Source organism: Pundamilia nyererei, unplaced genomic scaffold (assembly GCF_000239375.1).
Source record: "Pundamilia nyererei isolate P.nyererei 1_Seehausen unplaced genomic scaffold, PunNye1.0 scaffold00240, whole genome shotgun sequence".
Taxonomy (NCBI): Eukaryota; Metazoa; Chordata; class Actinopteri; order Cichliformes; family Cichlidae; genus Pundamilia; species Pundamilia nyererei.
Window position 1 is genome coordinate 252,009 of NW_005187641.1, and position 25,532 is coordinate 277,540.

The 25,532-nt window shown below is 40.8% G+C and overlaps 3 protein-coding genes across 4 annotated transcripts in view; 2 read left to right on the top strand and 1 right to left on the bottom strand.

Annotated features, from left to right (window-relative positions):
• Positions 1 to 3,732: 3,732 nt before the first annotated feature.
• aldoab (aldolase a, fructose-bisphosphate, b) lies at positions 3,733 to 6,161 on the top strand. The gene is made up of 6 exons (XM_005749244.2): positions 3,733 to 3,871; positions 4,116 to 4,382; positions 4,478 to 4,638; positions 4,984 to 5,242; positions 5,365 to 5,564; positions 5,697 to 6,161. Exons 1-6 carry the CDS (start codon positions 3,760 to 3,762, stop codon positions 5,787 to 5,789), a joined length of 1,092 nt encoding a protein of 363 aa, XP_005749301.1. The 5' UTR covers positions 3,733 to 3,759; the 3' UTR covers positions 5,790 to 6,161.
• Positions 6,162 to 8,233: 2,072 nt separating this feature from the next.
• Positions 8,234 to 15,547, bottom strand: LOC102207662 (polyserase-2). The gene is made up of 6 exons (XM_005749245.1): positions 15,493 to 15,547; positions 14,914 to 14,928; positions 14,616 to 14,778; positions 9,831 to 10,099; positions 9,059 to 9,207; positions 8,234 to 8,879 (listed from the first exon to the last, which is right to left on the bottom strand). The coding sequence occupies exons 1-6, from the start codon at positions 15,536 to 15,538 to the stop codon at positions 8,547 to 8,549; spliced, it is 975 nt and encodes a 324-aa protein (XP_005749302.1). The 5' UTR covers positions 15,539 to 15,547; the 3' UTR covers positions 8,234 to 8,546.
• A 3,986-nt stretch (positions 15,548 to 19,533) lies between these two features.
• Positions 19,534 to 25,532, top strand: part of LOC102207931 (uncharacterized) — an 8,523-nt gene continuing 2,524 nt past the window's right edge. Inside the window, exons 1-11 of one of the 2 annotated variants that reach the window (XM_013914949.1) lie at positions 19,534 to 19,787; positions 21,304 to 21,624; positions 21,738 to 22,031; positions 22,229 to 22,534; positions 22,677 to 22,787; positions 23,399 to 23,560; positions 23,834 to 24,148; positions 24,223 to 24,273; positions 24,363 to 24,617; positions 24,696 to 25,037; positions 25,136 to 25,408. In XM_013914949.1, coding sequence (XP_013770403.1) covers positions 19,736 to 19,787; positions 21,304 to 21,624; positions 21,738 to 22,031; positions 22,229 to 22,534; positions 22,677 to 22,787; positions 23,399 to 23,560; positions 23,834 to 24,148; positions 24,223 to 24,273; positions 24,363 to 24,617; positions 24,696 to 25,037; positions 25,136 to 25,408 — 2,482 coding nt within the window. In that variant the 5' untranslated portion in view covers positions 19,534 to 19,735. The remainder of the gene's footprint in view (positions 19,788 to 21,303; positions 21,625 to 21,737; positions 22,032 to 22,228; positions 22,535 to 22,676; positions 22,788 to 23,398; positions 23,561 to 23,833; positions 24,149 to 24,222; positions 24,274 to 24,362; positions 24,618 to 24,695; positions 25,038 to 25,135; positions 25,409 to 25,532) is intronic. The other variant, XM_005749246.1, reaches the window with a different exon arrangement.

Below are 25,532 nucleotides of genomic sequence, written 5' to 3' on the forward strand. Positions count from 1 at the left end.
GCCAGGCAGGAGGAAAAGAGGAAGCCCACAGACGACATTCATGAATGTAGTTAAGAAGGACATGCAGAGGGTTGGTGTGACAGGATGCTAGGGATAGGGGGAGATGGAGGCAGTGATCCTTTGTGGCCACTCCTTTATTAGGAGCAGCTGAAAAAAGCAGAAGGAGAGAAAAAAAAACAGAGTAAATGAAGAAGTAAAGTGAAGAAGTAATCCCTTGTTAAATCACAAATTCACTGTAATTAACTACATTTTTTTGGAATGCGTGATGTAATTGATAGAGCCATGAATTCTAATCTCCTCCAGAATATCCGAAAGGATAATCTCCGGCCATTAGTTTGTGCCCTGAAGCTTAAGAGCACTCAGAATACGCAACAGGACAATGACCTGAAACATACTTGAAAGTCCATCAGCAAGTCTGAATAATTCAAAAAACAGAATGAAAGTTCTGGAGTGATTTAGTCAAAGTCTTTACTTTGATTAAGATCCTTTGGTACAACATTAGACAGGCTGCGTATGCTGGAAAACCCTCCAGTCTGGCTGAATTTACATTTCTGCAAAGACGAGTAGGCCAAAATTCCTCTACAGCGATGTGAAAGACTCACTGCCAGTTATTGATGGCAGTTGTTACTGCCAAGGATAGCACAACTAGTTGTTAAGTTTGGAGGGCAATTACTCTTTCACACAAGGGATCATTTATTTTATCTTAACAATTTAAATTATTATTTAAAAAATGTATTTAGTATTTACTCTGGTTATCTTTGTGTAGTATTAAAATTTGTTTATTGGCAAAATCAAAGAAATCATGAAGGAGGCAAATACTTCTTCACAGCCCTCAAAAGCCATGGTGATGTGCTGCAGACCATTTTCTATCCCTTGTCCCATCTGTCCCATGTTTATAAAAGTAAATGTAAGAAACATGCGGCTAAAAAAGAAGATGTGCTGATCTTTAAATGCAAACCCACAGATGATGATCAGACAGATTAGCAGTTGAAATAATAGCTTTAACAGTAATCAGGATGGAAAAGGGAATATGCAAGTGTGCAAAGACCATAACATAAGACTATAAAAACACACTTTTAGCTTTAAGTCTGGAAATGCAAATACAAGACATGATCAATGCCAGACCCTTACCCACAGTTTGCACGTATTTAACTACTAAATGTCAAAATCTGAGACCATCCCACCTTGGATTTCTTACTTCTTGTTTGTAGGAATCTGGTGACCCTGCTCAACCATACTTATGTTACCTTTTATATCTTAAAAAATACTAAAGGAACAACTGCAAGTTCTGCTGATATTATAAACATCACACAGTCTCAGTCCTTTGTTTTGTCATGTTTTTATAGGGTTATAGGTATTTCTCGCTTATCTTTGTCTTTTTCTTCTCGTGGAAGATCGGCAGCGATGAAGGACTTTACTCGGTTTTAATGCGCATGATGGATTAGGTGCGAAATATTCAGCTCAGCAATGAACGGGAATGAATGTGAAAAATGTGCAGCTAACAGATCTGTCACCTCCACTGATATGTGGAAAAGGTTCATCGCAAACTGTCTGGGTTCATCCTTCTCTTCTTGCTGCACAAATGAAGTCATGAGCCAGGGCTTTATGAAAAGGGCAAAGGCAAGTGTTTTCAGACACATGCTGTATATGGTGCAGTCTGAGACTGAACAGACACCCACTGTTTGTTTCAACTTTGTCCGCTGGGCTTTGGTTACACAGGATAAAAGCTTCCTTAAAGAGCCACTGAATGTATTTCACACATAAAGGTCTGTTTGCCGCACTTCTGGAAGAGAAGACCACCCATACTTGAAAAATAGGTGTGTAATGCCATCTACACCTTTGGTAAGGTGATACTACGATCAGATTACAAAGTAAAAGGAGGTTTGAAAGATGGGGGACAGTTAAGCTGTAATTAGGGGTGCTGTGAAGTTGCGGTGAGGGAGTCCAGGGTGGAAACTATAGATTACAAAATAGGATATTTCAATTGCTGCTATGAAAGTACACTTTCTTATATTGCAAACACTGCCTGGCTTCTTGTCAGCTTCCCTCACACTGGCACACATTCAGCAGATAACTGAAAGCTTCTCAGTGCAGAGAAGATTTTTTTTGTGATTTTTAGCATCTTCAAGGACACGCAGACACAATTCAGACATTGTTTTTTCTCTGTGGCTGACGGTCTGCAATGAAGGACTCTTGTTTTTATCTCTACAGCTCATCTCAAGGACGTTAGATAAACGTCAGCTCAGACGGCCCACAGTTCCCACTCCTTTCCATTTCTTTCTGTTGCTAACTTTCTTTTTAGGGAGGGCCACCGCCTAACGCTATTAGCATGACTTTTTGGCTCCCAGTGTTCTCTTAAACTATCACTAGAAGAATCAAACGCAGAGCAGTCAAAATGCTTACAAGTCAAATCTGCCTGATAGCTTTTTGGCATAGAAAGCTCACATCCTAATTCAGAGTGACCTCTTACAAGGCCGGAGCCTCTTAACTGAGTTATCTCTCACCTCTGAGGGAGTAATTGAATGGAGAACAATCAATGAGGTTATCCATAAACGCAATCATCTGGCAGCACTGGCCGTTTAAAGCACTTCAACAGTTGAGTGTCATCTCTTACTGGTGGGAGGAAGGGCTGTATCAGCTGATGTATGGAGCTACAACAGGAGGTTGTCATTGACCAGTTTGAGATCCTCAAATACGATTTGTCATCATTCTCCTCAAACTGATGCTAATTGTGTTTTCTATCCATTTATTTACCTCTGGAGGTCAACCAAAATGGGCTTGGACTACAGGCTGTCTTTTGTTTATTCGACTATACAGACAATACATGTCATCTCTCCTTAATACCAGCTCAATATGACCTCTATTGAAGAATCAATTCTGGTAGGATCATTTGTGCTGAGAGTTGGAAAAGCCCAGAGCTGGCAGACATGTTTTTCAAAGTGTGATGGATAGATCATACAGAAAAAGGAACTGCAGAACAACATATAGGCAGTGATAGCGAGGGCTACAAGTGTCCTGTACAGTCAGCTTTTTGTTGTGTCATTATCATCGGGGTCCTGGACTGACAACAGAAAATATGACGGTAGACAACAACAATGACACGAAATCACCCGAGGCACGGAGTGACAGGATAAATCAGAGAGAAGAAATCAGATGTGGGGAGAACAATGTCCAAGAGAGTGGGTAAAAAGATTGATCACACAGACTCGTCTTTATGTAATCTGACAGAAGTCAATCCACAGAAGAAGAATGGAGCGTAGAGAGACAAGAGAAGAAGCACTGGTTAAAAGGCAGCAACAAGGTTACAGCAGATTAAATATGAACAAAACAGGCCATACAAGCAAGAGAGCTGAATCAACGAATTACTTGGCAGACTTCAGCATCATCTTAAACTAACGTGGTGACATGGAGCGCCTCATACACCATCTTAAACAGCTTAAACAGCTGCTGTCGCATGTAGGATACAAGCTGGTCTGGGTTGTTTTAGCAAAAGATAGTCTGACAGGAAAACATAAAACCATGAGCCAGACGTTTCGTTTTTTTTTACCACTTCCTTCACACAATCAACCCGATGTTCTGTGCTCCTTTCATCTAGCAGTTTCCCACACATATACCCTGAAACTGTTACACTCAAAAGCAGATTTGCAGTGCAGTATAACCTTTCGCCTTGGCACACTGTAAAAATGTATAACCCCTGTGTCATGTTCATTATTAATTTCTCAAATTTTTGTCTTCCCTCTATTTATATCAAGAGTCAGGATGCCTCACGCATACCCTTTCCTCACTCCTGAGCAAAAGAAGGAGCTCAATGATATTGCTCTGAAGATTGTGGCTCCAGGCAAAGGAATCCTTGCCGCAGATGAGTCAACTGGTAAGAAAATGAACCTATATACTAACAATCAGTTCTTTGGGACAGTCAACTCAACAGTTGCCAAAAACTATGGCTTAAAGGATTGCAGTTAGGCTACAGTTGAAACTGGTTTCACTGTATGTGTTTTCTCAGACCTGAACTGAAACATTTCTGCAAACGTGCAGACAGACTGTGGCTTCCAACACCTAATAATATACTATGTTTTTATAGTCAATCTGATTTTATCTGTTTCTATAACCTCCAGGCAGTGTGGCCAAGCGCTTCCAGAGCATCAATGCTGAGAACACTGAGGAGAACAGGAGGCTGTACCGCCAGCTCCTCTTCACTGCTGACGACCGCATCAACCCCTGTATTGGTGGCGTTATCCTCTTCCACGAGACCATGTACCAGAAGACCGACGATGGCAAGCCTTTCCCTCAATACCTCAAAGAAAGAGGCATGGTGGTGGGTATCAAGGTCGACAAAGGTGTTGTCCCCCTGGCAGGAACCAATGGCGAGACAACCACCCAGGGTGAGCACAGAAAAGATCCAGACATCATCTGTATTACATAATTATCTTTTAATATCTTTATCTAACGTATTGTGTATGTTTGTCCTTCCTAACAGGTCTCGATGGGCTTTATGAGCGTTGCGCCCAGTACAAGAAGGATGGTGCTGACTTCGCCAAGTGGCGTTGTGTTCTGAAGATCACCCCCACCACGCCCTCAAGACTGGCTATCATAGAGAATGCCAATGTCCTGGCTCGCTATGCCAGCATCTGCCAGATGGTAAGACACAACAGACAGATAACCCAGTTTAACTGAATTTTACAAGATCTATTATTGGGTCTATTTTTTTTAAAAAAACATTAAAATATTTTTGCTGTTTTTGCTTGTGCATTTGATATGATCATGCCACACACATACTTCCTGCATGGGTAAAAACACACAATGAGGAAACCTCATAATGTGCCAACAAGCTCAAAAAACTTTTCTCCAAATTAATACTATGTCATAGTATTATCAAGGCAGCATAACATAAAATTTTTAAAGTCTTCACTTTTGGATTTCAGGTCTTGCCTTCCGAATATGAGCTCCTATTTTACCCTGTCTTTGTGTCCTTGCCTTTCCTAGCACGGTATTGTCCCCATTGTTGAGCCTGAGATTCTTCCTGATGGTGACCATGACCTGAAGCGTTGTCAGTACATCACTGAGAAGGTCCTGGCTGCCGTCTACAAGGCCCTGTCCGACCACCACGTCTACCTGGAGGGTACCCTGCTCAAACCCAACATGGTTACCGCTGGACACTCTTGCTCACACAAGTACACCAACCAGGAGATTGCCATGGCAACTGTTACTGCCCTGCGCCGCACCGTTCCCCCTGCAGTTCCTGGTAAGAAAGTACATCACACGCTTGCTGATATGCACACTTTTACACTTTTTTAGACATAATCTTTTATGACTAATCTGCATTAGATCTGCAATCTGGGTTGCTAAACTCTACCTGCTTTGCAGGTATTACCTTCCTGTCTGGTGGTCAGAGTGAGGAGGAGGCCTCTGTCAACCTGAACGCCATGAACCTGTGCCCCCTGCACAAGCCCTGGGCACTCACCTTCTCATATGGCCGTGCACTGCAGGCCTCTGCCCTGAAAGCCTGGGGTGGGAAGAAGGAGAACGGAAAGGCATGCCAAGAAGAGTTTGTAAAGAGAGCTCTGGTATGTCTGAATATGAACTGTGTAACTAAAATATAAAGCTATATGAAAGAGTTGTATTATTATTATTAACATCAAACTCATGCTCTAGAGTCCTCTTGTGCATTAAATAATATCATATTTTCTATCTTACAGGCTAACAGCCAGGCCAGTGTGGGCAAATATGTTTCCTCTGGAGCCAGCACTGCTGGTGGAGAGTCACTGTTTGTGGCTAATCATGCTTATTAAGCATAACCACCCTTTTTCCACCCCTACCCCTCCATTATTACATCATCACGGAAAAGGACACGTCCCTTAAGGCACCACCTATGAAATTCACACTCTTCTATTAAACGCTACAACAGAAACAGCAGCACTTTTACATCTCAGTAGGAAACAAAAGAGAAAGAAAGAAAAAAGCTTTGAGTGGTTGCTGCAGCTAGAAGACTAAAACACGTTCTTCCTCCATTCCCTTAGCTTTTATTTTTAAACACCTTTTTTCAGGTGAAGATTCCCACACTGTTTTTACACAACTTGTACTATTTTCCTTGGTCTGCTTCCAGTAAGTTCAGTATATGATTTATACTGTTACCATGGAATAAAGTATTTACCGTAGCATAATGCTTTCCTTCCTTTTTCTGGTTTTACTTTGTGTTTTACTTCTCACTGCTCAACATTTAAGTTCCCATTAAACAAACACTGTCAGTTGCCATAATAATTGCACTTCAAGCAGAAGTAGCCTTACGCGGTTTACTGATCTAGCTTTATTTTTATTAGCAAATGAAGTTTGCTGATGGGACTGTAAGGTAGCAAATTACCAAACAGAAGTAAAATATGTCCTTGTTACTGTTATTCTAAAACCTCTGTTCTAACTGTTTCAGATCCCTAGAGGATTGATTCTTTGTTACAAGTTGAACTGTTTGCACATAAAAAGTAGAAACATTAAGAAAAAACAGGAGTTTGTCTTTGTAGGTTTTCACTAATCCAGGTCATGATAGTCCAAGGAGCTTTGATAGAAACCTACTGGACTCCTTTGGGTCCATGAAGAGGTTTCACCTCTCATCAAAGAATCTTTTTCAGTTCTGAAACCAAATGGTGGAGAGTCCCAGCTATTTAAACATTAATGGGGGTTGTCATAGAGCAGCTGCTCAAATAAGTTCTATCATCTGCAGCAATGGTTTATTTGAAGATTTTCAGTCAGGTTTCAGAGCTCGTCACAGTAAAGAAGCAGCTTTAGTGCAGGTTACAAACATCTTGTAGTTGTTGATCCCAAATGTTCCAGCACGAGTACTGACGGGGACTACAAAGAGACATCATCTTTCTCCTATACTGGCTTCCCTTCATTGGCTCCCTGTTAAATCCTGAATTTAATTTAAAATCCTGCTCCTCACATCTTATCTTCATGACCTTTAAAAGTAGAATGGGAGGCAGAGCCTTCAGACCCCCTCTCTGCTTTTAAGATTAGGCTTAAAACATTCCTTTTTGATAAAAGCACATACTTATGGTTGGATAAGGTGATCCTGAATCCTCCCTTAGTTATGCTGCAACAGGCTGCTGCGGGATTCCCATGAGTGTTTCTTCTTCAGTCACCTTTTTCAATCACTATGTTTTATACACCTCTCTAAATTTAATTATAAGTTATTATTAAACTCTGGCTCTCTTCCACAGCATGTCTTTGTCCTGTCCTCCTCTCATCTCCCTACCCGTCACCCCTCACTCAGCCTGGTTCTCCTGGAGGTTTATTCCTGATAAAGGAAGTTTTTTTATTCCCACTGTCGCCAAGGCGCTGGCTCATAGGGAGTCAGTATGATTGTTGGGGTTTACTATGTTTTCTTTGTAGTATTGCAGGGTCTTTACCTTACAACATAAAGTGCCACGAGGCAATTGTTGTTGTGATTTGGCACTATGAGTATCTGATGAGTATCTAATAATGTAACAGGACATACATCAAACATAACAGGAGATAAGCCACTTTAACGATCCTTTAACATCCAGGTTTATTTAAGAAGCCTGAGTTTAAAATATTGTTTTCTTGATCTAAAATTTCCATTTTCTCTGATTAGATTGGAGCATGGCGTAACAGGAAGAGCTACATGTCAAATTTAAAGGTGTCAGCCGTTCTCTTGGACAAAGAAAATGTCATTGGGTGCATCAGTTGCAGTTTCAGATCAAGCCTTTGACCATAAAGTACGGTTTCAAAGAGCATAACTGGTGACAGCTCACAAGCCCGAGACAGAAGTCATCGCGACCACATCCATCAGTGTATCAATGCAGAACCTCTCTTAAAAATTGCTTCCCCAAATGTTCCCACCCACAATTTCCCTGTCTCCTCAAATACTCAGATCACTAAAATAAAACTCATGTTTCAGAGTTCTGGGAAGGTTTAAAATGACATGAGCAGCCTCTGAATTAAAAATCTATAACAGGAAGAAAAAAAGCCAAAACCAAAAATCTAGTAGATGTTGTACGTTACATCCAAACATACACAACTGAGCATATTTATATATTCATATATCTTCTGCATATCTCTTCCAGTCTTGTACATAATGTTCAGTAACACCAGCAAATCAGAATTAGAACCTTTAATTTTAGCTTGTTTCCATATCCAAGGTACCAAGTTTGGCTGAAAACACAAATAGATTTATAAAGTGATTAACAAAAGAAAAAATATTGATGTAGTGAGTGTAGTGAAAGAAAAGAAAAGCTGATCCACCCGAGCTACAGTGCAGTTATGTTATAGTTGACTATAATGTTTTTTAAAATCAAAATACTTTAAAAAACAATTACCAATTTACGTAAGTATTTTTTGAGATTATATGATAGAAAAACACTTTGTTGCAATAAATATACATCGATAAGTGTGCCATCACATCTAACAAATTCATGCATCGTCATAAACTTTATTCATTCAGTCAAAAATACATATGAGTGGGTGCTAGTTTATGCACTGTACCTTTAAAGACACCTTTAAAGACAAAAAGAGCAGAAGAGGAGATATTTTTAGTGTTAAACTAAAATGCAGTCTAGCAACATTTTCACTGAGAAGATAAAAAATCCAAGCTCAGGTGCAAACGTGGCTGAATTTCCAGAGTTAGTGCTGCCAGTGGAGTTGTTGCTGCGACACACAAAGCTGCTGTCTGTGTCGGTGCCACTAGAAGTAAAGCTCACAAAGCCCACATTGGCCCCTGCTACTTGATTTGTGATCCAAGTCTGGAATTCAGACACTCGAGCGTAGACCTCAGGGAAACCTGCCTGAGCACAAGGTACTCCAAAACTGGTAATACCAGCCTGGATCCACTTGGAACCCTGTTTGCACTGCAAGGGTCCACCTGAGTCCCCCTGAAAAGAGTAGGATAAAACACAAACATTAAGAAGGGGACTGAAACAGCATATTCTCAAAACTAAAAAAGTCTATATTTACATTATAGGGCTGAAATTGCAAAAAAAATAAATAAATAAATAAACTTGTTTTTCTGTAAGGGAGAATACATATTACAACAATGTGCTTTTGTTTTAACCTGGCATGCTCCTTTGTTCTGTTGCCCCGCACAAATCATTTGCTGAGTGATGTTCGCATCTTTTGCTGGGATATAATTGCAGCTGCACTGTTTGTTTCCAATAACAGGAATCTGAACTTCTTGGAGGGGTGCATTAGCTGGCAAAGTCTCTGTGAAAGGCAAAGCATGAAATGAGTCCACTCTCGTCCAGTCTTACAAATTCAAAAGTATTTTCAATGGATATGTGCAAACGATAACACGAATGATGATGTGATTATTCAATATCGAAACCCCCACAAAAAACTGACATTCCCGTCAGCAACAAACAGTTTGTGCATCTGTCTAGCAGTTCAGGCACCAAAAAGTATTATGCGAATATGTGAACTGCGCACCTTGCAGGGTGAAAAACTTTAATAGCAACAACTTTTAAAGGAAGTAACAAAGAGCGCGTTGTGTGTGACGTCTTCTTTTGCGCATGCGGGCCACTTTGGGGGCCATTTCAGGGGAAGTGGAAACACATGGAGAAACAGCTGACTGTAATAGACATAATGACACCACGGGGGAAGTCGAACAAAACACATTGAACATGAAAAATCCTGGCTTTTCAAAATAAAACAGGAAACATTGAGAGACATGACAAAACAAGCTTGACAATAAGAAACACACTAGGTCACAGACCCAGCCCCTGACAGTTGACATGCAAATACGAATTTAAGTGGCAAAGCGAGACTAGAAAAAACCTGATATGATGCTTCCACCTCCACCAGCTACACAGATTAAATAAAAATCTCACCATTCTCTCTGAGTTTGCCCCAGCCAGTGGCCCAGCAGGATGTGGAGTTGTAGAACTGACTGGAGCTACTTGCCAGGCAGATAGGTCTGATGTAGTCAGTGAAGTTGACAGGGCTGCTGAGCTTCATCAGGGCAATGTCGTTGTTCAAGTAAGAATTGTTGTAGTTAGGGTGGACAAAGACCTGCGACACACTCTGTTTCACCTCATGAGTGTTAGGCCCAGCCTGAGTCTCTCTCCCGAAGTAGAGCGTCCATGCACTCAGTGAGTTTCTGTATTAAATGAATAATAATGAAATCAGTCCATGGATTTAGAATATTTTCTCAAACCTGTCATGACCTATTTTGTTGGCAATTGGTTTTTATTGTATTTAGCCACTAGTGCAAACATACATCCATTATCTCATCCAATTCAGAGTCACATGAGCCTAATCCAGCTGTCATGGGGTAAAAGGCAGGGAACGCTGTGGGCAGGACAACCATTCACATGTACGGCCAAATTATAATGACCAATTAATCTAACTTCATGCATGTTTTTGAGCTGAGAGTAGACCCAGGTGCCACACAGACGGAGGCAGATGAGGCAGACTCCACACAGAAAGGCTTGAACCTGATTTGAACCCTTGACCTTCTCGGTGAATGGTGACAGCGGCAACACCGCAACTCCATGCTGCCCGATAGAAACATGTGTGCGAATTTACAAAAAAAAACAAAAACAAGGTGTGACGACAGAAGCTTGTGCCCAATCAAAGTCAATCAAACCCAAGTGATGAACTAGATAAACAGTGTGTTTATGGGTCACCCTGACTTATACTAACTTCACAAACCACAGGGTCAGAAGCTAACTGTAAAAAAAACTTTCTACCTATGTAATCAAAACTTTTAACTATGCATATAAACCATCAATATTTCCCCAACTGAACTTGTACGTGTTGTGCAAAAAAAAAGAACTGCCACAGACCTTCCATAACCACTACTGAGTTAAATTATCTAACAAACACATTAATACAGAGTTATGACACAGAAAAGTAGCTTATATGGGTGGTAATTTTGTGCAAAAAGTACTTTCTTTGCATGTATACACTGGTACATAGGGCCCAACGTAGTTTTTTGTGGATAGTAAGAATTGATATGAGTAAACATGTTTTCCTTGTTCCTTGTTAAATATAGTAGTTCTATTGTGTTTCTATTTATTTCTTCGGCCTCCTGTATCCTCCAGTTTCCCACATCAGGTTTCTAGTTAATCTACAGATCTCAGTGTTTTTGTCTTTTGTTTTTCTGTTTAATTCTCATTTTTCTCCTTCACTAGTTTCACAGCTGTGTATAGAGCACAGGTGTTGAACTCCAGGCCTCGAGTGCCAGGGTCCAATTTTGGCCCAAATTGAAAGATCCAAACACAACACAACATGATCTTTGCATGATCCCTTTCAAATTTGGTTTTCTTGCAACTGTATAATTAAAACCAGCCCACACAGGGACAGTAACTTGTTATTTAAATTATTTACTGTCTATACTTGGCCACGTCTTGGTTTGAACATGAGACTTATATTTATAGAAGTCTATGTATGAGATCTATGTAGAGTGCATTGAGCTATCTTTAGACTGTAGATGTATCATGCAAGTTTAAAATGAAGAAACGCTTCATTTATGAGACAGTGTGTTATCAAAGTGTGTTACAACAAAGCAAAGTTACAAAGTAAAAGGTTAAAAAGTAATGCATCCCACTTATTACAGCGTCATTGCAGCTGTGCAAAACATACTGTGGTCACATTCTGTAATACATTAATGTAGCACATTACTGCACTGAACTGACTAATCGGGTTACAGTTATAATTATGTGTTTAGTTGTGTTACCCAAGTTGCTCAGTTATCTGCATAATGTAGCCTAAGATATATATTGGTTATTATGTGAAAATGTATATCAGGTCTTGTTATGCAGCGATGCAGAAGGAATGTAACAAGTAGTGTGACAATTTTTTTTTCAAGGGAGTAGTTAAGTAGTGTAATGCATTAGCTTTTTTTAAAAAGTAATAAGTAATGTCTAATAGATTACTTTTTTGAGTAACAACCACAATACTGGCTGTAAGAAACTGTCATAGACATGGTAGTAAATTTGTAAATTTCAGTTCTCCAAATAAATAAATTGGCTCTATTGTATAATCATTTCTACCACATGGAAGCAGATACCATTCACGACTCACTTCCCCACTGTGGCATAACTTTTCAGCATATCCTTCTGCTTCCCTGCTTCTCTCTGACTTTCAAGTAAAGCCAAAAATGCTTTTACATAAGTAAGAATAAGCAATAAAACATCAAATTAAAAGCCCTTATCTTGCAGTATGCTCATGTATCACCAAGACTGGAAAGACTTGAAGCATATAAATAAGGAATTAGGAGACCTTTATTTGGGTCATTACAAACAGTGTATTGCGTGAACCTGTTTGAGTCAAAATTAATTCCTGGTGACTGATCTGACTGCTAATTAAGCAGATATGTTGCTAATTAGACAGTAAAATGAGCCACCACCACTAAGTTTCAGTTAGGTGTTGACCTGGATATTTGCCTTCTGGCAGAAAAACTCGGAAATCCTTCGAGAGAACAAAAAGACCAGTGTAGTGCAGGTTTTGCTGGATGAATGGGCCAGACACAAGACGTTCACCCAGAAGACAAAAGTCAAAACTGAATTCCCACTTGGGTTCATGTTAAGGGAAAGTAGGGCACTTTTATAAATGTAATGTAGAGGCTTTGTTGGATCAAATTACGCAAATTGCACAGAAATGCAAAAAAAAAATAAGTTTAAAAAGTCTAAAGAAAAAATGTAACTTATTTTACACATGACACAATCTTGTGTGAGTGAGTGAAAGCCTTGCATTTGACCTACTTATGTACCAAGACTCACTTCCTTTACCACATGACTTTTGTATGTGCATTGTATCAAACACTGTGACAGAACTTACAGCGTGAAGGAACTGAAATAGATCGTGTGAGTTCCTGCCTCATAATACCCAGCAGTATTTACATAACAGCAAAGTCCATCCAGGAAAAAGAGCGTTTTTTACAGGACTCTGCGCAGTCCTGTAAAACTTAGCACATCCCACTGACTGGATAGGAATTACAAGGATCAGTAGCAATAGGTGCTTATCTGATCATCAGGAGTTCTGATGTTCTGGCAGTTTGCTGGTCTGGAGCATTCAGGTGTGCATTCACACGATGGCACAATCTATCCAGGATTGGATGTCCCAGTAAATGTTCACTTTAAAAAAGGGGTTAGATCTCAGGGTATAGAGGCCCGGGTAGCGTGCTAAATGTTAGAGCTCATCACGGTACAACTAAAAAAAGACTGAAGAAAGAAGAAAGAGCTGCCAGGAGAAAGCGTCTTCTCACATGGAAACATTGTTCATGTTTGCAAAGTTTCATTTGAACAAACCACAAAACCTTTGCAACAGTTTCCTTTGAATCGATAAGATAAAAATGGAGAAAATGTGTCCATAATGTACACTGCCATGTATGGTAAAAAACAAACGCAGCATGTCAGCACACACACTTCTAACCACCAGTCGATCATGTGGTGTAGGCGTGACGATTTTAACACCCACAGGACCGCAGCACCTTGCAGTCAGCCATAAAGTATTCTGTACATATACATGCTTCAACAAGCTACTGAACTGGATTAATTAGGTCAATTCACCCTCACAGCATCAGGTTTAACTTAGCATGTTATTTTCACTAAAGTCAGGGTGACTAGTCTGAATGTGTGACCTCTAAATGTACTGTGTATGACACGACAGGAAGACATGCTAAGAGGATATTTCTTCATCCGTTGGCAGACGCCTGTCATGGTACAAAATTGTTATCACACAGGTTGACTATTGTGCAACAAGCAAAAGTTCAAGTTACGAGGAAAACATCTTAAGCGTGAAATTCTTGTTTATCAATCAGATGTCAAAGCAAAGCAGTGAAACATCACCAGGTTTGAGGATTAGATGTAAAGGAAAGAGCCACTTCTTGACAAAAATTTTTTACTGATTACATCTATAAAAGGTACCGCCAGCTAACACTGCTATCAGTGTTGACACCTTATCATTCTGTCACAGGAACAAGCCTGTAGTCACACTTAGACACACTTCCTTCTGCACATTTATGGTTTGTGGCAGCAAGTTTGTAGAAAGAAAGTAGATCCTATGTAAAGCACAAATTGGGGGTTTTTTCGCATCAGTACATTACTATTGTTTGCTTGCCTGTTCAACAGTTTAAGCACCAGAAGACGAGTACCACTTAGCAACATTGTATTCAAGATAACATACAGGAAATAACTCATTTCAACATTTAGAGGTACAAATAGCACTGAAGGCCAGACGTAAATATGTTAATTTGATTTTGTACAGCCGTTCTTTTAATAGTTTATTAACATAAATATTTGTTCTGATGAGCTGGAATCACCATTATTCACTGAAGAAACACCTTCTGCACAATAGTGAACTGGTTGAACTTGTATGTTAGTTATGCTCGTTATCTGTAACCAACAAGTATTGATTTGTATCAGCTAACTTTATTAAAACTGCTCTGTGAACACGTCTAACAGGATATTTTACTCAACTTTTAATTCACATGCTTCACTTGTTTTTTGAGTCTCTCACTGATGTTTGGTTTCTTTGAGGTCTGCTGGGCAACATAAATAATCTGCTGGCTTTTTTTTTTGTCTCTAAAATACTGAATTTGAACACAATGTTCCCACATAGACTTCCGGTAAAAACGTGCAATACAGAATGAAACAAAGAGTATATCTTACGTTATAATGCAGTGAGCTGCTGTGAGCACCCACTGGTCACTGATGAGGGTGCCTCCACAGATGTGAGATGATTGATAGTGTACGCTCACCTGCCAGGGCCATGACCCAGCTGGGGCATTCTGACCACCCACTATTTTTGTATTGAGAGGTGCCACCCCACAATCTGACAGAGCAAAGACAGCTGGGTGTCAGTTAATATGCAATAAAAGTTCTCGTGCTTGATTTTAGTCACACTGGAATATAAACATTCAGAGTATTTACACAGTTGTATGGTATATATGAAATGTGATGTGCTCACCCTGAGCCTTTGAGCCTGTAAGAATAAAAGAAGAAGTCACTAGAAATTATAACCTTTGTGAATGTTGCCATAAGTGTGTAACAACAGCCACATGGGGACACTAGAGTTACAGCTTTTTTTCCTTACTTTACCTTTTTTTCCTTAACTTTTCCATAACTGTAAATACAGCTAAGTGGATCACATTTTACTCTCATTATTTCAAGTCAACAAATTTGACTTGATGCAGGCCGCACTGTATTTCTGTCGAATACATGAAAAACTTTCTGCATTGTGATGTTACATTGTGGTTTGTTCTAACACATTGAAGACTTGTTGTTACTAAGTTACTAAGCAAAAGGTTAACAAAAATAGTTTAAGCATTGCTGATAACCAACAGTACGTCTGTTTAGTGAAGCAGTATTGCTGTAATTCCTGTTTTCATAAAGTTCATACTGACAGCAGAGGGTTTGTTTTGCTTTACTTTCTCTTACATTTTTTACACAATACACTTCAATACAAAACCATCATTACCCGGATTCTCAAACATTGTACAAAATAGCTCTAACAAAACCAAAAAAGCTGTTAAAGATTAGGGCTCACCTTGCAGAGTGATGAGCGCGCACACCAAGAGGATCCAGGCTGCCATCCTGTTCACTCACAGTAAAGTTGTATTTACAATAGGCAGAGGTGTCATTGTGATAGTTTTCTTTCACTGCCTATTCTAACCGGTTTGTCAACGTTCCAGCATAACTTAAGTGTCACGATTCTGGGTTTTGTACCCTGCGTTTTATATTTGGGACTCTGTTTTCTGTTTGATAGTTTCCATTTGACTTTGTTATAGTTTTCAGTTTAAACTTTACCTTTGCTTTGCTTGGGTTTTTATTCTGATTTTGCATTCATCATATTCTTTGTTATTCTTTTTCCAGCCCTCCCACGATCCCGATGCCAAGTCTGTGTTTCTGTGTTTTGTCTTTGTGTTTACTTTGGCCTGTCAGGTTCACGTGTGTTAGCCTCAGTCTCAGTGTTACCTGTTATAGTTTGATAGTCTCTTCTCCTGTGTGGGTTGTTTTTCAGTTTTGCTTCTTTCTTGCTCATTAATTGGTTCTGTTCACCTGTGCCTTCTTTTCCCCAGCTGTGTCTCTTAATCATGTCTATTTAAGTCCTCAGTTTCCCTCTGTTCTTTGTCACACCATTGTCATTCCCACCTTGTATGTGTGCCCTGTCTGCTCAGTAATCAGTAAGTTCTAATCACATGACAGAACGACGTGACCATAACATGATAATATAATGCTGAAATGGCTTCCCAGCCCACATGCTTTCACTTGGTTTCAGTCGCTTTTGCCATGATTAATAATTGATACTGTTTGAAATGTTAAGGACATTTTAGAAGGCATCCTCTATTTTTAAGCTGGCTATTTGATCTGAGTGCTTCATATCAGGTTGAGTTTTGTGTTCCACAGTTGTGTCGGTTTGAATCTGTTCTCCATGTTTTTGAGCCAGCTTTCCCAGAAACTGTTTGTGCTGTCCCGCCTTCATCTATAGAAACTTTTTGTAATGTTTGACCAGTCGTCAACAAGACTGTTTATGCCTCCCAACCTGTGGCTGTGAAGACTGTTCGTCTTCCTGTGATCATCCCCGAGCATACCTGTCCACCTGTTCCTGTTCCCAGGGCGACTAAGGTCCAGCCATTTCCTGCACCCATACCAGTTCCTCAGGTGGGAACAGCTGATGTCCAGCCGTCACTTGGTTCGTCTGCCCTAACCTGGGCAGGTTTATATTATTGCTCAGGGAGTCGGATGTTACCTATGTTAATAAAAACAAAATGTATACAGTTTTATATGCAAGGCAAGATGGTGAACAAACAATCCAGTTGGACTTCCACTAGGCTACTTAATAATGTAATGGTGCATGGTGTTGATGTGGGTATGGAATAAGACTGGGCTGACTATTAAAACCACATCACTTTAAAAAATGAATGCATAAAACCTGTCATGAAAGTGAAGCAGAGTGATTCCCATGTTGTGGGTGGTTACTCACCATCCTATGTACTCATATCTTCATGCTGCACAGGGTACGTGCCACAAGATGGACACAACAGACTTCAGTCTTGCTAGTAGCGGTGAACTTGATTAGGTGATGTGCAAAAAGAACTAGAGTCACATACAGTATTTTCTTGCTGAGGACTTCTCTGCACCCACACAACCACAAATATAAAATGTAATTACCTTATGAGCTTTATCCACAAAACAAATGTACAACTTTCAATCAAGAAATTGTTACATCTAAGTTCTTTTGGGTTACTTATACACAGCAGTCATGTCTGCATAAGCCTGAGTGAGAGCAGCAAAACAAAGACTATAATTTGCAGGGCAAATAAATGGAAGACATGAACAAGGGGTCGGTGTCTGTAGTTAAGACTTTCTGTACACACCACTGAGGTTAACTGGTTATAGTTTTCATATGTCCACAAGTCCACAGTGGCCTGTTTTGGTCTAGGTAATGTACATTTTGTCAACCTATCCACAAACCTATCTGAAACCCTACGCCTTAGCTTACGCCATAACCTGTCATACAGTTCGCTAGAAATGTAACCACACATTCACAGCAAAATCTCCAGTGTTAAATTAACACTAGAGAGTGTCTATATGGTTCCACACCTCTGGGTGTTAAATACAACACTGTTGAGTGTTAAATTAACACTTTTGACAGTGTTATATGTTCTAACACTGGAAAATAACTCAAAATGTTAGAAATATTCCAGTGTTAGAAAATCAGCACTGCTCAGTGTTAGCCTTTGTTAATCTTCAAAACTGACTAAGTTACTTTTAAACATATAACACTGTCAAAAGTGTTAATTTAACACTGGGGATTTTGCTGTGACAGCATGTAATGACTATTATTGGCACGTTCAGTACCGTCATTTCCTCCTATGCATTCCTCCTTCAAATTGACAGGAAGAGAATAGATCTAATGGAAAAAAATACTTGCTGTGTGCATTCGGAAGCAGTGCTCTAATTTTGTCCTGGGTTAAAAAATGCAGCACACCTGTTTCTTTATACTGCTGCACTTTCACCCTGTGACCTCCCACAATGGAAGTTGCAACACCAGTTTCAGGCCTAAAACACTCAGTAGTCTTTCCTAAACGCCACCACCAATGCATTTCTAAACACCTTTCTGAATAACTGAATAACTGTATTAATCTAGGATATTATTAAGCTACAACAAACTGACAGGCAAATATTGCCTTTTTAAGTCCAGATCATGCCAGTTATTACCATCATTTTAAGAATAATCCTGCACAGAAGCTCAGAGATGTACAAATACACAGAGTGAGATGTTGTATATGTTTAGGAGCTTGAGTTTGTGGAAAGAAATTTGCAAAACAACACTTGACACTTAACAAAGTCTTGGCTCCTGGTTTTAACTTCTTATGCTCCCTGTTAGCACGTTTTCTCCACTATTGACTAAATGGCGACACCTATCGTTTAGGACAATACTGCAGCGGCTTCTTACACCTTGGATGACAGCATCTGTGTGACGACAGCGAGGCTCTGAGCGAAGCGACCACTGCAGAGGGTATATTGGAAGCTTCGGGCTGTTTTCTTGAAACAGAAGAAATGGTTGCTGAGATACCCAGAAACAAACAAATCATTGAGTATGTATGTCTTGATAATGATTCTTAATTATAGAAGTTCTGACAAGCTGGGAATGTGTGTTGTTTTAATAATCACACACAAACCATAAAGGCCTTTATAAAGCTGACATCTTTTTTTATTTCTACCTTGTATTCAAATCATAAACTTGTTTTCCTCATACTTCAGCTTCAAAGGTTTTTGCTGACGTCATGGTCACATATTGAATAAGAGCATCAATGAGACAAAAGCAAAATGTTCACAATAGTTAAATAACTTCATTCCTTCGATCAGCTGGCCCAGATTCACATGCCCCTCCTCTTCACTCAATCTTCCAGCCTGATGAAAGCAGCGAGCGTGTCAAGAAGAGAAAACACAAAGTTCAGTCACAAAGAGCTGGATGTGAGCACAGGTTCAAGACAAACAAGGATTTGGGACACATTAATCACACTTTCAGTTCTTGCTTTTGTTTCCTCCTCATACAAAGTACAGCAGAAAAATACTGACTGACTACTTCAGCTCAGTGACGCACATCCCCTCTGGATCAGAAATTAACCCTTGACTGATGTGCGTGTTAAGACTAATTAAAGTGCAAAGTCAAACAATTTAAACTCCTAATCAAGTTAATGACTGTTAAGAGGGGGGATTGACTAGATAACACCTTTTGTTCTCTTCAGACATCAAGCGCTTGTTCTGGTTAAATATTATCAGAGGAGCTGACAGAAGAGACAGGGGGGCTTGTACAGAGGGGCATAAAAGAACCTCCTTTTCTCCGCAAAATGCATCGGCACCCGAACCCTCCCACAGACAGAAAAGAGTTGTAGTCTCGCCTGAGTGTTTGCCCACATAAACTCAGTGGGATTACTCACTCTGTTTGTTCATGGCAACACTGCACCAATGTAAAGTAGCCCCGAAACCTTGGCCTGAGGCCCGTCTGAATTTTAAGTGACCAGTTTCCCCATTTGTGCGTCCCTGCACATCTCCCTCCTTTTTTCCTCTCTCCCGTTTCCACCCTGTTGCTCTCCAGGCCTTGCTTGCTTCTGGAGGAACGTACACATATCAAGGGCCTCCTTTCACTCCCGAGGTCCAGGAACGATATTTCTTATTTCACCGACTTGCAGGACAATCCCGCCCACTGTCACCTCGTAGCTCTATATAAGACAGGGAAAAGGACCTGATGATAAGAAGTCGGTCTCAAGACAAGCCCAGCCATGCAGTGTAAAGTCCTCGCCTATGCTGTCCTCCTGACTCTGATAAAGCATGGTGAGTATTATGGATGTTTACAGAGGCGGCACTGATCTTACTCTGGCTGATGACAAGGTATGAGGTGGGCTACCTCAGGTGGGCTATAAGTGAATCTTTTAGTATGGATGGTGCATATTAAAGACCTTAAGTGTTAGACATTGTGAGCATCCACCTGACCTTTATGTTGAGTTGATTCCTGGATTAAGTTACAGTGTATGTAACAGTGCGATATGATGTGAAGTGAGACATGAGTGATTTTTAATATTCATGTAGCTTTTGTTGTTTTCTTTATAGGCCAGTGTGGCCAGTGCTGCCTAATGCAGCTGTTGGGTTTATAATGTCTGGTGAAGTTCAGCCGCTTATTAAGTGGAAGTGGCACGGTATTAACAGCCCATCAGACACAATGCATCACAGCTTAACTTCTAGAAAATATGTAATATAAACCTGGTAATGCAATATAAGTCTCTCTCCACCATGTCGAACTTAAAGTGACATCAGTGAGTATAAATGAAAAATAACCTCTTCCTCTTTGGTGCATCAGCACGAAGTTTGCTATTAACTGATTCGAGGTGCTTTTCAAAAATAGCCTGTCAAAAGCGTCAACAGTACAGTTTGACCTCCATTCTTAGGTTTCTTGTTAATCTGCTTTGATCGACCCGTCATTTAGCGAGAAGCGTAAATAAGCGCTTCATGCTGATGGAAATTTTTCCACCGCTTTGTGTTACACCTGCCAAGAAGTGTTTATTGTACTAGTTACTAATTAAGCTGATTGGATGGCCGGGCCTGTCTTAAAGGCCTTGTATTTGCACTGAATCAATAAAGTGTAGTCAGATTACTGATTTACTCTCAGGGATGAAAAGAGAGAATGTATTCACTGTTCATTCAATTTAAGTCAACAAACTGGACAAGTGTTATTTGTCCAGCCTTAGACGGCTATTTGCTTTTACGGTTTTACTTTGTTCTCGGTGCTTTCTAATGACATTTATTACATAATTAAGTCAAACACATTAGAAAGACAATTTTGTATCTTCCACTAAACAATATATGTACAAGGTGCATGTTTTTGTCCTGGGTTATTTTCATTTTTAAAAGAACTCAAATGGTTCTGTTTTGCATCAGCAAAAACAGGAAAATGCCATAAGGTCATGTAACTGGTTTGTCAGTCAGTTTCACGGCAACCTTTCCAGTTGTAAGAGGAAGATTGTGATATTTCTTCTTTCTAAAGAAGAAGTTGTTTCACAAATGTTACAGGACAAGAGTTAAACAAAAAAACAACCCAATAACTCAAGAAGTCATGGCACTTCTTACCAAGTGCACTGGAAACATTTACTGAATATGTAACAACTTTTGATCATAACATAGTATTGTCTGTAACATAGTTTGTTTTTTGGTGGTGGTGTGGGGGGGTTCCTGAAATGCAGACCCAACCACACAAAAAAGGGCACATTGCATCTTACAAGCCCTCATGTGTTGAAGTAAGGAGCCTTAATGATTCCCGTTTTGTTTTTTTCCGTCCATCTCTCTCTACTTTCAGTGTCTTCGAGTGAAATTCAGGCCAGTCCAAATACAAACGCAACCCTCCCCTGCAACGTGACGCTCTCTGCTGAGGGGGACAACATAAACCAGTCTCTGATCGCAGTCAGCTGGATAAAAAATGGCTCTGAAATCGCCTCGTTTGGAAAAGCAGCAACCCAAATAAAGGAAGGCTTCAGCTGGGACAACGCTGACTTCGTCAATGGGGACTTCTCGCTGGTCGTCCTCAAAGCCAGTCTTGACCTGCAGGGGATGTATGAATGCACCATCAGCTACAACTTTACTATTCTGCACTACAGCAACGTTACATTTAGTATCATCGGTACGTCTTGTTTCTGTTCTCGTGGTTTTGATTCCTTTTTCTCACCTATGATCACATCTGAATCTAAAAATTAAGCTCAATTTAATTTCTTCTTCTCCCCCCATCCCCTTCAGCATCTCCCACTCTCTCACTTCCTCATCAGTGGGTGGTGCTGGACACTAAGACCCAGCTTAAATGCCATGCAGACGGTTTCTACCCTCCTCCTGTCTCTTTTTCCTGGACCAGAGCGGGAGAAGTGATTCAACCTCCCTACCAGGTTGAAGTTGAACTGACCCCAGATGGGTACTACAGGGCTGTGGGCAACCTGACCTTCTATCCTTCCCATGAGGACCAGAATGTGACCTTTGGCTGCAAAGTCTCACACAGTGGAAACTATCAAGAGCTGGATTTTCAGCTCAGTATCACCCGTGAGTCACTGAGAGTCACTGTTTCCATATTAGTGGCCTTAATGCCTCATGGCCTGTCAGTATTTCTCACAGTACTTCTAATATTACATCCTCTATCACTCCATAACGTCACTTCTGTTCTTTAAATCCTTTAATCTGATGAAGCCTGTGACAAACCACAAGCTTTTTTAAAAAATACTTTCTTTACCCTTCATCAGGTCCTTCCACTCTTAGGCTTTCTGTCCTGCCGACAACCTCCAAAAACTCTCCTCTTACTCTTTACTGTGACGTGGAGAGTTTCTACCCAGAGGAAGTGTCTATGTCCTGGTATCAAAATGGCACAACCCTCCCTGACCTGCCTGTCACTGAGCAGAAACCAGATGGGAGTTACAGAACCAGACGCTACTATACTTTAAGCCCCGAGCAGAGGGCACAGCGTGGCAAGGTGGAGTGTGCCATGAACCAGCCTGGTTTAGTGAATCCCGTCAGTAGCTCAGCATACCTGGACAAGCTGGATCCTCAGAGTATGACCCAGTTTTGAATGTGCAATTCACAAGATCATAATGAAGTAACACAATGCTTTGACTAAAAATTGCTTGGATTATTTTCTTACTGCCGGTCCTTCTTTGAATCATCTGATAAATATCTCTCTCTGCTTCCTCTTAGATGAGGCCCCAGTGCTGAATAACTCGGCCAAAGCAGCCGTGGCTATGATGTGCATCTCTATAGTGCTGGTCTTCCTGCTTTGCTTTGGCTTTTCTTGGAGGAGAAGAGATGGTGAGTCAGAGCTCACCACGCAGTAACTGCAGCAGGAGATTTGTGATACTCAAGGGATTGAAGAAATAAGGCAAACGTCTATTTTTGTCCTTTGTGACTAAGGAGGAACTAAGTTTGTACAAAACCTTTAGAGAGGAGGAAGTTGTAGTTTTTTTTAGTCTCGGAAAATACACATACTCGAGAAAAGCCTTGAAAAAGTTCTGAATAATAAGAGCGTGACTTCACGTTTGTCATTTTCTCCCACTGTAGTTTCCAAGTAAGCTTCATCCTTACAGAAAAGCTAAAAGCATTACAACACAACAGCGCCCCCTTTTGAATTCTGATCTTTATCAAAAAAAAAGGTCCACCGACACCAAAGAGTTGAATCTCTTCATCTGAATGCTGTGTTTTCACCACTCATCCAAATTTCTGGGATTTCCTTACGCGAATGATTGTGCTTGCATGAAGACATTTTAATCCACTGATGTTCACTATGGCATTATTCACCTTACTCCAAGTGTGGAGCTGTGGATAAGGAATTTAAAGGCATATTTGTATGTGAATATATCACCTTATCTCTCTCTCTCTCTCTCAGTGTCTCTTATTTTATAATTGCTTGTGACCCTGCTCAGAGAAACAGAAATCTCTCAGCGTGTCAGGGATCATCCTCCCTCCCCGAGTGATAGTAGGTCAAAAGGGGAGGGTGTCACTGAGCATTGAAGGCAGGAGGGTGGACCAGGTGCAGACCGCATGGTTTCTCAATGACACCCCTATTTTTGACAACTCCCTCACAGGTAGGATGCGTCGCATTCTCCTTTTTTTCTGTGCTCCAGCTGTTACACTTATTGTTTGAATGAAGGAATTAATTTACACATATTTAAAGCACAGCAGAATCAATCTTTAAAGCAATTTTTGGTGATGGAAGCTGGTTGTTTAGGGAACTGGGGAAATGAAATGCAAGTGTTGGTGCTACACATGTTGGATTTTTCTCGCAAACACCCTTTAACGTCCTCTGTTTCCCCCTCTTTAACACGTTGATCTAACAATTGACCACCTGACACTCACAGGAACTTCCAAAGCTAACTTTAACTGCCTCTGTAACCCCCTAATCACCATCCATCTACCCTATGGTCTAACTCTCACCTCCCCAGTGTCAGAGAAAGGTCCTCTGCTGCCCTCCAGAGGTGAAATGGGTTACTACAAGCTGCACACTCAGGGGCCGCTGCACTCGTCCAAAAACGGCACTCAACAGCTGATCTCCTCGCTCACCTTCATCCCCAAGATTTCAATCCACAAGGGTGCTGTGTTTAAGTGCCAGGTGTCCTACATAGGCAAGGACAAGATCGTGGAGGAGAGGGTGTCAGAGAAGTTCACTGTTCTGTGTAAGAACGTGTTTTTTATTCAGTTTATTTTTGTAAGTCCTGCAGCTGAATCACTTGTATGTTTTGTTGCCCAGCTCCTCCTGAGGTGTCAGAAATACAGCTGGCAGAAACACAAAGAGACTCGGGTAATTCAAGAAGACTATCCTTTTGTATTGCATATTTAAAGTTAACCTGTTTGCAGGAGGCTACCATTGATGACATTTCCATCTTCCAGATGTCATCAGCCTGACAGTCCGAGCATCCCATTTCCATCCAGATGTCATCACTTTCCGCTGGTTCTGCCAGGGCGGTGAGCTCAGCCCCGTGGCGTCCCAGGCATCGTCCTCCCCTCGGCCCAATTCGGAGGGATTCTTTTCAGCCTACAGCCAGTGTAAACTTCCCCGCGCTGAACTGGAGAAAGGAGCAACTAAAGTCTGGGTCAGCGTCCACCACATTGCCCTGAAGCAGCCCATCACCCGGGAGACCAGAGGTAAGGATGAGGGATGAGGAGGGAATGGGGGAAATGTTGAAAAATCAAAGATTATTTTTTTATTTTGATCCCAAACAGGATTCATCAGGAGGCCGTGCGTGTCTGAAATTGTCAGCTCCACCATTTCCCAAGATCAAACTCTAGGATGTGAAATCACAGATTTCTACCCTCCGAACATTTCAGTGACTTGGCTTAGATTCAGGGAGGGAGAGCAAGATGATGGAGAGGAGGAGGTGATAGAGGGAGGAGAGATATGGGGCCCCATACAGACTGAACCCAGACGCTACAGGGCGACAGCCACTCTGAAGAGAAGGGCAACAAATCAGGAGAAAATCGACAAAAGAGGAGGGATTATTTGTAGAGTGAGACACTGTTCCCTACAGGATCCTGTTGAGAAACACTGGAGAAATGCTGACATTGGTAGGACTGACTGACGCACTTTTACCTGCTTTTTAAACTGCACGATTAAAGTCTCAAGGATGTTCCAACGGTAACTATCTGTATCCCTTGTTCCTCAGTCGCTCCATCCATTCCTCCATCAATCTCAGTCTGCTGGAGCAGCGAAGGCATTGGTGTGTTCTCCCTCTTGTTGAAGGGAGGTCACCCAAAGGCCAAGTTACAGTGGTCAGCAGGAGGACCCACGCTCTTGCCACTGGTGTCCAATGAGACGGAGGAGATCGGAGATGACGGACAAAGAGAAATGAAAAGCGTGTGTGCCCTGGAGATGTCCACAAGCCAACCGAGTCAGACAAACGAACCGCTGAAGAGACAAACAAATGGATATGCAATAAGTACTGAGATACATAAATATCTACACGTAAAAGGAGATAGATAGATAGATAGATAGATAGATAGATAGATAGATAGATAGATAGATAGATAGATAGATAGATAGATAGATAGATAGATAGATAG

What these genes read in the sequence shown, in the direction of transcription:
- LOC102207662 (XM_005749245.1), bottom strand. Translation starts at nt 15,538, where the DNA reads ATGGCAGCCTGGATCCTCTTGGTGTGCGCGCTCATCACTCTGCAAG. An exon ending in GCAGCTCACTGCATTATAAC is followed by an intron (nt 10,100 to 14,615) that starts GTAAGATATACT and finishes CATTTAATACAG; the next exon opens with AAACTCACTGAGTGCATGGA. An exon ending in AGAACAAAGGAGCATGCCAG is followed by an intron (nt 8,880 to 9,058) that starts GTTAAAACAAAA and finishes TACTCTTTTCAG; the next exon opens with GGGGACTCAGGTGGACCCTT.
- aldoab (XM_005749244.2), top strand. Translation starts at nt 3,760, where the DNA reads ATGCCTCACGCATACCCTTTCCTCACTCCTGAGCAAAAGAAGGAGCTC. An exon ending in ATGCCAGCATCTGCCAGATG is followed by an intron (nt 4,639 to 4,983) that starts GTAAGACACAAC and finishes TGCCTTTCCTAG; the next exon opens with CACGGTATTGTCCCCATTGT. An exon ending in CGTTCCCCCTGCAGTTCCTG is followed by an intron (nt 5,243 to 5,364) that starts GTAAGAAAGTAC and finishes CCTGCTTTGCAG; the next exon opens with GTATTACCTTCCTGTCTGGT.